Source organism: Anas platyrhynchos, chromosome 3 (genome assembly GCF_047663525.1).
Source record: "Anas platyrhynchos isolate ZD024472 breed Pekin duck chromosome 3, IASCAAS_PekinDuck_T2T, whole genome shotgun sequence".
Classification (NCBI taxonomy): Eukaryota; Metazoa; Chordata; class Aves; order Anseriformes; family Anatidae; genus Anas; species Anas platyrhynchos.
Window position 1 is genome coordinate 101,422,781 of NC_092589.1, and position 12,798 is coordinate 101,435,578.

General features: G+C 34.7%; 1 protein-coding gene across 2 annotated transcripts in view; it reads right to left on the bottom strand.

The window, feature by feature from the left end:
- Positions 1-12,798, bottom strand: part of PXDN (peroxidasin) — an 81,667-nt gene that overhangs the window by 56,193 nt on the left and 12,676 nt on the right. For both annotated transcript variants that reach the window (XM_072036405.1, XM_038176243.2), the window contains exon 2: positions 299-370. In XM_072036405.1, the coding sequence (XP_071892506.1) occupies positions 299-370 (72 nt within the window). The remainder of the gene's footprint in view (positions 1-298; positions 371-12,798) is intronic.

The following is a 12,798-nucleotide window of genomic DNA, read 5'->3' on the forward strand; positions in this document are numbered from 1 at the left end:
TAAAGTTGTGTGGTGTTTATTTATTTATTTATTTATTTTGTATTTGCAATTAAAGAATGTTTTAATGTTAATAAAATATTAGGATGCAAATTCTTTCCTTTTTTATTTTAACAGACATATGCCTGGTGTTGCTTTCAAATACTTTGGACTTAAACGTTATTTCCCTCACCTGTGTAAATACTACAGCTGAAATTTGTTAGACTACTTACCTGTGAAATGTGAGTAAATTTGGCACAGTATCAAGTTAACCATATTAAATCAAAAGGGAAAAGGGCCTTAGGGTTGAAAAATAACTTACAGTGTGTTCAAGTTTTTAAGCCGTCTAAATTCTCCAGGCTGGATTTCTTTAATCCTATTAAATCTTAGATCTCTGTAGAATAAAGAAAAAAAAATAAACATGTTATTTAGAGCAAAACAAACAAACAAAAATGATGTATTTTTTCTTAAGAAAAACTGAACTAAGCACAAGGCTTTGGGGACCACTGTGACCAGTCTCCATCCATAAACCTTAAATATGGATAAAGGCAGAAGCAAAACAATTCTAGTTTAACAGCGTTTAGCAGAGGATTCACCAAATACAGGTGAATTAAGGCTGCATCTAGGCTATTCATGAAGGATATTCTCTTCCACGATGAAGCATCTTGTAACGGGATGTTGGCTTTTATTTCACTCAGTGGAATTGTCTTCATATTCTAAAAGCTGCTTGTAAGTAACAGAGTAAAACTCTAGAAAGAAAAAAAAAAAAAAGAGATCAGAAAAAAGCTCAAAAGAAAAAGAAAAAGAAAAAGAAAAAGAAAAAGAAAAAGAAAAAGAAAAAGAAAAAGAAAAAGAAAAAGAAAAAGAAAAAACAGCTTTCAGGACTTCTAAGCTACTCCACTCTTCTGTTCTGGATAAGGAGGCATAGGTGCCTTCTGTTGGCCTGCTTTTAAAACCTGTAAAGCCAGTTGCTTGAATTTGTTTTCTTATTTAATTATACTTTCTCCTAACTTTTGATATGTCTTCAACACCTTCAGCTTCCAGCTACGAGAATTTAGCTTATAGCTTAATGAGAGTTTCTCCAAGAAGCAAACTCCAATTTTTCAAGTGAGATGCTGAAGAGAAAGCAGTGACATGGAGTATAGATGCTCAGAAACAGATTCAATCAGCTCATTTTGATGACCAACAGACCCAAGCAAAAGAAAAAGAAAACCAGGAAATAATTTTCTGCCTGATTAGCAAATTGAATTGGCTTCCTGGAAGGTCACAAAAGTGAGAGAGGGACTGGAAGGAAAGAAGAGGACCTGATCTGGTCTGCCATCTTCCCTAGCACCTGATGATGGATGTGCATAAAGAAGGACCATGTCATCTCTGGCAAGCAAACAGAAGGGAAGCAAATTGAAGTACGTAAAATCTGAAAGATCACAACCACCATGCTTATTGCACTGTTATTTTTAGAACATTACCAATTGCTTCAGATAAAAAATACAAAGAATACTCCCCTTTTTTGTTCTCTAAATTGTTATAATTATGCTTCATGAGCTATTTCTTGTACACAGAGAACAAAAAAAGCAAATTCATTACCATTGTAGATTTCTCAAGAACTGTTTTTTTTTTTTTTTTTTCAAATTGTCTTAATTTCCTTATCTAACAGGATAATAAACCATGAACAAGGAAATAAGAGTATACATTATGCACATTAGTTTGGGGTTTTGATACAGGCCATTTATATAAACAAACCAGATAAATATGGCTTGGAGGAAATTTCTATAAAACAAGTGTAAAACAAAATTGGCAGGAAATAAGATAGAGAATAAGATTAGTTACTGAATAGAAAAGCTGTATCAAGTAGAACTAGGCAGAAATCTGACATAAGGTATTAAATATTTCAAGACAATGATGGTAGAAGGAAAAAGTAAGGTTAAAAGTAAGGTTCATACAGATGCTGACAAGTTTGGAGTGACTAAAAATATTTTGGAGGATGTTTGAGATGAGAAACAAGCCTGAAGTTATAAATCCCAGAGAAGTGGGAATAATTAACTGAACAGTAGTGAGACAGGGAACTACCAGAGAGCCACTAGTTTTTCAAGTCAATAAAGGCTTGCGTTAACAACAACCAGCCTCAACCAACAATGCTGTACCAGAGTGGAAAAAAAAGCATGTACAACACAAAACAGAAGCATTGTTTCTCAGGCCTGAAATATCATCCTCCCATAGTATAGATCATGTTCAAGATCAGCTTTGAAAACTGCTTTTCAGGGGACGGGAGCAAAAAGCAAGGGACCTGACCCCTTGGATGGCAGAAATAAGGACTGTGTTAGACTGCTGAATAACAATTTGGTAGCCTAAGCAAGACCATTATGATACAGATCTCCAGAACAAGTATATTTTGTGTTGCTGAAATCATGTGGTTAATCTGCAGGATGAGGTTCTTTGCCCCTTTTTTTCTGCCCAACCATGTTGCCAACTTTCCTGTTACTCCCCAAAGCTTGTTCCCTGTCCATTTGCTTCTTTCACATTTATGGGTTTCCCTCATTTTGTTTTTACAAACCAACTGAATCCCTTCTGTATGCTCAGCAATCCTGACATCCAAATCCTGCTACCTGCCAGATAGCAATGGATGGTGGAAGCAGTAGCCTGAGGCAGTCCACCTCAGTTTTTGACTATCTTTTTTTTTTTTCCTTCCTCATCAGTTACCAATTATTGCTGAAAGGAAAACAATAAATGAAACTGTCAATAAAAATAACACACTTATGGTGACAGCATGGGATTTTAGAATACTATAATATTTTTGAATAAATATCTAAAACCGTTATATATTCATTTCTTGTACATAGAGGATATGAACAAATTTAGTAGACCTGCCTCCTAATTCAAGTTATTGCCTTTATTACATATTTACAGTGAAAATATTTATTCTTTTAAATCATACCTAGACAACACAGAAATACTTTTAGGGAAAAGGAGGCTACTGCAACTTTCTTATATTGAATTATCTGGGCTTCTGTTCCAGTACCTAAGCATCTTCCTTCAGAGCAATTCTGCCTGACCTCCCTAAATGCTTTCCTAATATTGTTATTTCTTTGCTCACATTTACAAACAGTGTCAACTATGCATCGTAAACCAATGACTCCCAGGATTACTTTCCTGGCCCTGCGTCATCTGCTCCGTGCTAAGTCATGGAGCACGAGCAGGAAATGATCGGGCAAGCGTGAGGTTGCGGGGGCCAAGAACGTGCCAGGGAGCACGCTGACAATTTAGCACTTGGACGCCCTTGGAGGCGCGCTCCAGCGCCTGCAAGCAGGCTGGGTCCCACAGCTCTGCTTGCAGATGCCAAGCAGCACGCAGCAAAGGGAGAGCAACAAACAGCTGCTTAGCAGGCTTCCTTTGCCCGTGTTTCAATGCAGATCTCTAAGATCTAGTTGTATAGCATGTAAACAAATGCAAAATGAAATAATAGCTCTAAATAAAAAGTTGGTTTCGTATGACACAAAATAGTGAATGCTGTATATCTAACTTCAAAATTTGCTGAACTATCTGAAATGATGCCTCAGGTTTGCACTTTCTTTGTGAAATGTTAAATTTTAACACCAAGTATTTTTCTTTTTTGTGTGACAAAGAGCTTGTATTAGTAAGCAAATGGGTTGGGCTGCAGATACTTTTTGTCTGGATGAAAATAAACTCTAATAAATTCCTTATTTGAAGGAGACTATTTTTAACAACAGTAGACTAATATTTCCAAATTAGCTATCAAAAATAACTTTTAACAGTATTTGTATATAATTAAACAAGATGAAAACTTCTAAATATATAAAGAATATTATGCAGCTCCTACTGTCATATATAAACTAGTTTTCCCATGGCAGCTCTTAGCACTCCACAATAAATTTAAGTTTGCCCTGGCAGTACACAGTAATGAAAACTGAGCTCTCTGTTAACACATTCTAATGAGCAAGACAACATTCAGGCATGTAAATGCATTGCAAGTTTATAAAAAGTATTTTATAGAATACAGCAATACATACTGAAATGCATTAATGACTATTTGGAGCATGAAAATCACACAATCGAATATACAGTGAGCTATACAGCTTTGGAATATACTGAACTTAAAAATCAAGCAACTTACAAGAAAAGCCAATTTAAAAAGTTTGTTATTATACTCTGAAATACAGGAATCCCTCACTATGAAATAACTGCTTTTATTCACAACAAACCATGCACTAAAATTAAAACAAACTTTATTTTTAAATAACTTTTTTTTTTTTTTAACACAAAATCTACACTGTTTTTGTTTATCCTTTTCTAATTATTGCAAAACAACATCCTAAGAAGAGAGTTAAGGCTCTACATTTCATTAGTTTTATAAAAGAAGAGACTTGGTGTACTTCAATAATCCTACTACAGATTCTTTTTGGTATATATTTGACTTTTAAAGGTGCTGTTTTATCCTCAAACTAAAACAACAACAGCAAAAAGAACTGTTCTAAATAAAACTGACTGGGCTGTCAACATGTCACATACTCCCATCATACACCTCAAAATGTGGTAGCCTGGGCATCCAGTTGCGGATATTCAACGTCAAAACAAGTCCCACCCCTCCAGTTACCACCAACCTCCAGTTGGTGGTAAGCTATTTGCTGCCAGGTAATAAGCACTCACTAAGCAGCAGCTCATACAAAAGCGGTGTCCCCAAATGGGGCAAACAGGCTAACTCCTCATTAAGTGAGGAGGAGAGCACCAGGACTTCTCCTCCTGCTCCACCCCTGCCATGACCTTCTCATCTCAGCCTACAGACTAGCTACCCTGGCACTTCACTAGCCACAAGGGATCTCCTTAAGATCCCTTAACAGCTTTATACAGAGTACATTGGAAAAGACTTTTTATGTTTTTCAGTTTTAATTCATGTCAGAAATAAAGTGATCATGATGCAAAACCATATTAAGATCTTTAATAAGAAAGGAAAAGTAAAAAATAACCTGTTAAACTATTGTTTCATTCATAGATCTCTCTCTCAATATATATACAAACATAGTTGGCCGATTTTTATCCAATTTATGGATATATAAACAATGTATCGTGTGATGATTTACTATAAAACATATCTTGTGGCATAGTGTATGTATGCAATCCACCATCAGGGCATTAACAAAGAACTCTACATCTCACATTTGCATCTGAGAGAAATGGTGAGATTAGAAAGATTTCAAATCTTGTATCACAACTACAGGTATTCTTTCCATTGTTATAGGTTATACACAACTTTTTTATACAGTGTTCTATGAATTAATTACATTGCACTGAAACCTCAATACAAAAGCCTTAGAACATTAAATAAAATATTTCATAACAGCAAAGACAGCTGAAAACATTCAGAACTTTGGTAGTGCATCCTCCTGGGTACAAGATGGAAACCAAAGCAAAAATTAAACTGAAGGCTCATTGCTAGATATAACAGTAAGACTTACAAAACATGACATAAATAAATATAGATTCCAATTTTAACAACTGGAATCACCAAAATACCTCCCAATCAATGATATCTTCAGAATATTAGACTAATGGAAGTGATAAAACTGAGTTTACTTTGGTCACTTTTTTGTTTTACTGTTACAGAATGCTTGAGAGAACTTCTCTATATTTAAGTGGAAACTTTTAGACATGATGTATAATTTCACCATCTGTTTACAGCTCTCCTGAATTTGGTAAAGATCAATGTAAACCTACAATACAAGCCCTGCTTCCCCCGCAGACAAGAGGATATTTTTTGAATAATACATTTATTTGTTATTGTTCAGTGTTGTGGCTAACTAACATGGCTTGTACTAACTTCAAATAATTCTGTGACATGATACACTTCCTTTTTTAATACTTTTTGGTACTCCTGCTGGTCCACATCACCTATACTACCAACCTGTATAATATCCCTTTAATCATTTGGAATCTACCAGCATTTTTCATAATTTTTTCTTGTCCAAAAATGAAAAAATATTACTTTACTTTAAGAAACACTGCATAGTAATTAGACTAAGTGAAACAAATAAACAATCAAAAACATAAGTTCCAAAAAAACGTAGAACTACTAGGTTTCTCCAAGAAACAGCTGCTGTTTGAAACATGATGTTGACACATTAATGACTTCTATTATCTTCATTAGAAAACAAACCAAACCAAACAAAACAACAACAACAAAACACTGAAATGAAAATAAATCTTGAATCTTCATTAGCAGTGAAGGTAAGTACCTCATTATATACATCATTTCACAGATTAAATGGTATTTTAGCATTTATTTAGGACATGAAAGTTTTTGAATTCAAATCCCTTGATCAGAGATATTTCCTCAGTTCAAGAGAAACAGAATCACAGCAGCAAAATGGAAATATCTAGAAAAATCCTACTCTCCTAAACATCTTAAAACCTGGAAGCTCTCAAATGCAAAGTTTAGACCATAAAAGTACAAACCCTATACCAAAACCCCACCCAGTGAAAATCTCCAGTGAAAATCGTCTAAAGCTAAAGGGTTTGTAAACTGCATACTAATACAATGTTTATCACTTAAATCTGAGAAATTAAAAGGAGGTGGTGGCTTTGGTTTGATAAGAATCAACAGGAATAATGCAAAATGATTTCAAACGATGGTGTCCTTGTTACTATAATCTCTCTGAAACTCAGAGATATAAAAAGTCTGAAAGACATCTAGGTGTGAAAGCCCATATATTCACTTGTTCGTCTGTTAAGGGTAGCTAATCAGCACCAATAATAAAAGCCAAAACAGAAAAATAAGAAAAGCCAAAACAGAAAAATAATAATTCCATCAGCTGCATAATATACACTGAATCAAGAAAAAAAGTGCAAACCAGTTATTTTCTTTCTCCTTTACTGAAAGAGGAAACAATTTAATAAGTGAAATAAATATTAAATTGTTAGATCTATTTGGTTTGATAGGTTAAATTAATGATTTTATTTAAAGAGTGACTATTGCATTGATCATTTGTTTACCTCCCTTTAGATGTTTTGAAAAGGTAGGAATTGTCATAAGTGGATCATGTCACCAGTGGCAAATTCAAAAGAATGTTTCAAGAGAAACATTTTTTTTTTTTTCTAATAGTTGAACATTAGTTACAACCCAGCAGAAATAACCTATACCATAAATGCCAAACTACTATGTTTCTCAACACAGAACAAAAGAATTGCAAATGCCAGCAAGACTACATTGCTTATGTCTACTTTATTCTTATTCTTTTTTTATTCAAGGTCATCCCAGCAGGAAATGAAAAACAGCCATCAGCATAGTAAAAACATTCAAACAGAGCAGAGCATGAAAATTGCACAAAAGAGGTTATATAATCAAGTCAGAGCAGTAACTGGATGATGTCAATGGCACTTTAATGCTGCTTTAACTACTGCCCTGTAAAAAAATGTGTCACTTTGTTGAACAAACAAAGAGAAGTCCTCCACTTTAAAAAAATAAAACCCAAACCTACTTTCAGCTATAGCACTACTTACATTAATCCTCACTACGAGCAACATGTCATTTTCTAGAATACCAGAAGAACCAAGACATTTTTTTGCCTGATTTTAAGATTTGACCTTAGTGATTCTTTTAGAAACAAAATTATATTGTTCTCCTTTTCTTGGCATGAAGTTCTCCTTTTCTGGATGAATTCTACCCCACTCTAATTACTACATATAGTACATGATTTTCTCTAATTAGCATTGGGAGATTTTATTATCTGTACATCACCATTCAGCACATAAAATAAAGCCACTGAACTTTTATATGGAAAAGTAAAACATAATTCTTGCATGGTAAGTATCTATTACAGTCAATAATATTTAGTATACCATAATTCTAGTAAGAAAAGTGAATGGCTGGATCATAGATACATTGAAATTTGTAGCATTGGACAGAGAAGATTTGGCAGTACTCCCCTTGATCATAAAACCATGTTTACAAAATATTTTTTAAAAATCTGGATGATATTATTATAATTTCAATAATGCCTGATTGGGTCAAATATGTAAGATTTGTTGAAAGGGACTTTCAATTTATAAGTCTTAAAAAATATATGTATCAGGTGCAGTTTTGGTGAATGTAAAGCTTATGATCTCCAAGCCTTCTCCAAGAGCTGAGGATTTGTTTTAACTAACAATTATTTTGCCATTAGAGTTGAAAGGAAAACATTTAAATGTGAACTCAGTGAAACGCAATGCAGTATTGTCTTACTAAGTCTGTAGATCCCCTTGCTGCCTTTGTTGCCAATTTTTCCAACCAGCTATGCAGTACCATTAATAAGACTCAAGCGGGATTTGCTGGTTCAAAGTTTTAGGCACATAGGCTTAACTGACATGAATTACATGTGGAAATTTTACTTGGTGTGATCTTTGTCTTATCTACTTTCAGAGTTTTCCAAAATCCATCTGCTCCAGAAACACTGTATTTTGAATGTATAAGTTTTATTTTATAATTGTTTCTAATTCTCATGCTATGTTTAAGGAAAAAGAGAGAGAGATAAAGAGTGTGAGAGATTTAGGAGTATGGCTAGAGGTAATGTTATTTGTGCATCTTGAAAAAATAACAAGGTAAAATCTAATTTTAGTGCTCTCAGGGGTCACTGTTTCTAAAACCAAACAATTAAAAAGGTTATTGATACTACAGTCATGACTCACAGCTGATTATTTTTGACACAAATATCCTCAGGAAAGGGCTATTTTCTTGCCCTGTGCTTATGATAGCCATGCCCAATAAAATTGGCCAGAATATCTGTGCATGATGCTGCATTAAAATAAACACTAGATGGATAAGGTCTTGGATCAAGTGAAGAATGAACTGATGGTTGGCAGAATCAGTATTGCAAAGAAATATTGATACATTGAAAAAAAAAATAGAGAATTAGACAGAGAGCTTTTCAGTTTCTTTCTCAATATCTACCCTGTTTCAAATGTACTTCTCAATTAAAAAAAAAAAAAAGTTTCTTTTCTACAGTTCACTACAGAAGGCAACAAAGAGGGAAGTGTATGGCATAGCAGGAATCACTGACACAAGTGCTGCAATATTGTTTTATAGTTAATAGTCATCTAAGTTATTACAGTGAAAAATCCACAAAAATAGTGCTTTTATGTTATGATCATATATGAGCATTTGTTCTGATATCTACCATTGTGCAAAATAATGTTTTTGCACTTTTCTTCCTCGCAAAGATGCTTAAGTCGAAATTCTTTATCTATGAAATACTGGTATTCTCAGAGGAAAGAACTGAAAGCCAAAAAGAAGCATTATCATCCTCTGACTTCCCACTCAGGACATGTCCCAGAACAGTAGAGAAGTTCCTGTCTTAAGGCAATTATTTCTGACAGCGCTGAACTACGCCTTTGAGAAAAATATAAAACTGTGATTCAAAAAGACTATGAATCAAGTGAGAACCTAAAGAAAGTCATTCTGTTAGTTAACTTTGTTCACTGTTAAAAATGGGACAATCAACCTTCCTTCCAGCTTGAATGGGTTTATCTTCAGATTCCATTCACTCAAATTAAAAAGCTGTAAGTGAAATACAGCATTGATTATTTTTTCTTAAAGTACATCCAAAGGAGTTAAGGAATGAAGTTCATACGTGATATTTTTTTTCAGTAATTCATAAAGACTATCAAAGATAAATTAATTTAAAAAATATATATCCTAAAACACCAAAAAGGTTGAGCTGGAAAATATATTTCCAATCCTTTGTAACAAGGGTTTTTCTGATTTTGCTCTGTGGGAGATTAATTCTTTCTTTCCCGTCAGGAAAACGGATGCAGATGCATTACAAGCTACTGAATGTTCATAGTCATAGAAGAAAACGCACTGCTACACAAGTTACCTCAGTTTCACTCAAGTGCCAGAGGTCTGATCCCTTCCTAAGCCTCCTTGTAGCTCTGCCATTTCAGTCTCCCTTACAAGGGTACTCAGGCCATGGGTGGAAGGCAATCAGCTCCGAGTGTCAGCAGATCTTACAGCTGAAATTGTGGATGTAAGTGAGAGCTGAGAGATGTAACGAATGGCAGGTAAACTAAAAAATATGAGCACGAAGTGTGATTTTTCCTGTCAATGCATTTTCTGCACTTGTCTTTCATCAGGGAAGGCAGTTTCACTGATGCAGTCCTGTGATCTTGCATTATAGTCATTTTACCAGCAAATAATGTTCAGTATCTACAATGCCAATGACTTTCCTAAAGAATGTCTATTTTGTCTCCTTCAATTCAAAGTCTTTTAATACAAGATCCATGTCAAGCCAAAGGATGGGGAAAACTGAAGGAATCACTGCAACTAAATCTAACATCTAAATCTAACTCAAAAGGCTTCATTCATCATAAATCCATGCGTCACTCTCCCTCCCTAAAAGGCAGATTTTATCAGAACACATTTCCAACTGTTAAGTACTTTCCAGTAATTTCTAACATAGTGATAGTCGTATTGTGTTCAAACAGACTCAGAGGTGTTAGAATTTATCCGGATGCTTGTTGTTATGGAAACAAAAGACATTTTACTATTCCTATGAAAAGCATAAAGATCAGAAAAACAAATGCAGGTATTCTGTCACTTGGCTGCAGCCTGTCTTCCTGGTGCCTGACAAAGCGACTGTTCTTCATTCCGCTTAATGGAAAATTGCAGGTCAGCTCACTGAGAAAGCTGCAGCTCTTGGGATTGAATTGTCTGCTTCCTGAGGCTAATGACAGGCTGCCAGAGTAGATAAGTTAGCAACTTTCATGTTCTGCCTTCCGCTCCTCCTGCTCCTGGCCAGGCAAACTGAGCAAGAACCAGGAGTGTTGGGGCTGCGTTAGGCCTCCTCCCAATATTTATCTCCTCATTCCTCATCAGTGCAGACAACCTCAGCACAGGAATCTGTGCATTTCTCCCTCTGAGGAGCAGAGAAGTTGTTTTCTGCCTATAAAGAGCACTGGAAAAAGACTTTTAACTGTAAAATACCCAACGGAGCAGTTTTAGGGATGGAAATCTCTAAATATAGATTATTTTTTTCTTTTATCTTCTTGCTAGGTCCATTCTAACACCTATATCAAAATTCTAATAATAACAACAACGAAAAAAACCTTTAAAAGAATTTTAGAGTCACTTGTCATTTTCCACTACTGCTCATTTCCCACTCATGTTTCCTAATCATCAGGAAACAACCCATGTTACAGAATGTATCAAAAGAATAAATATTAATAAGAAATATTACATTGTATATGTTTTTATCACATTCCACAATTCGTAGTGGAATCAACATACACCTCAATTTACCTCTCAATTCCTGAAAACTGTAGATGTGTCTGAAGTTTCCAAATCAGTGTTACTAGTCTTGTATGTCTTTGTTAGTTTTTCTACATTACAATAGTCTCTCAGGAGATGACATTTGTCTTAAATCATGCACCCTTCTTGCACTTCTAACATTGCCACTACTAAGTCAACAATTAATTAAAAACATTTTTTCTTCTTTTTTTCTTTTATATTTCTGTAATTATTTCTTCACTTTAACAAAGTCCTAAAAATACCAGAAAAAAAGTATTAAAGTTAGATAAAAATTGTTTTTACATGTTATTCCTAAGGCAAAAAAGTTAATTTCTGAATATAAGTGAAGGTATAAGATAGAATACACTCTGCTACTGTAGCCTTCACAGTTCAATGCCATTTTAAAGTTGTAGTTCAGTCTGATGTTTCCATTTTGAACATATTTCAACTTGTTTTCATCGCTCCTTACCAGTTACAAACCACTAAGATGATATAAATATCACTTGGGCCCCAATGCTCTCATTGAGTCTTGAGCTCTCAATGAATCTTTACTGGTGTTCAAACAGAAAGAAAAATGCTTTCAACAACGTTCATATGCAACAAAAGAGGAAAAGTCAAAACATTTGATTATTCTTGAAAAAAATAAAATGAAAATAGTAGAAATACACCTGAAAGGTTAATTTAAACATCAATCTGCATTTTAAAATATGCAGATGTTTTCAAATATCCACATAAAAAATACCGAGCATAATAACTGGGAATGGCATTAATTAAAAATGAATTTAGGAAAGTCAAAGCTGTAGACATTTCCAAAGCAATAAATTTGATGTTCTCAGGTGAGGGCAGCAGGCATGAGGAAGTGATGAGTCTCATCAACACAGGATGAGACCTCTTTAGCAAGGAAATCCTCAGCAGTGCCACTTATGATTCCCATCCCTCTCTCTGCCTGAACATGGCTCTCCAAGTTGTTTTCCAAGGCTGGCTTATTTTTAAGGTTTTCCCTGAGGTCAGGACTATTTTGGTGACAAAGAACAGCCTTAGGGACCAGTTAACAGCTTCCCTCAGTGGCAGCAGTGGATGATGGAGTTTCTTTCCTCTTGCTCCTTTCCAGGCCACCTCTTCACTGGGGCTATTACCATTGTTCACAGGTATCACAGCACACAAAGATCAGGGAAATGATTCAGAGTGAAGCCACATATGTTTTTCCCTTGTTTATTTTTCAACTAATTCCACAAACCAACTAAGAAGACAAAGGACAGAAATGAGCAACTACTGCTGGCAGCCAGCACCCAAAAGAAACTTAAGAACCTCTCATAGGGTGACTCTGTGGTATTGTTTCTTTTTTTTTTTTTCCTTGTTTTTGTTTTGTTTTGTTTTTCAGTTTGGTTTTGTTTTGTGTTTAACTGCAAAGAGGTATAATCACTATTTTATAAGTTAAAAATGATGCGATATTTCCCAAACCACCAAAGAGAAAATTCAAACAAATCACACAGGTACATACCAGTGTTAATACACTAAATAGACCAGCTTTTTAAATATTTACAATTTTCTTT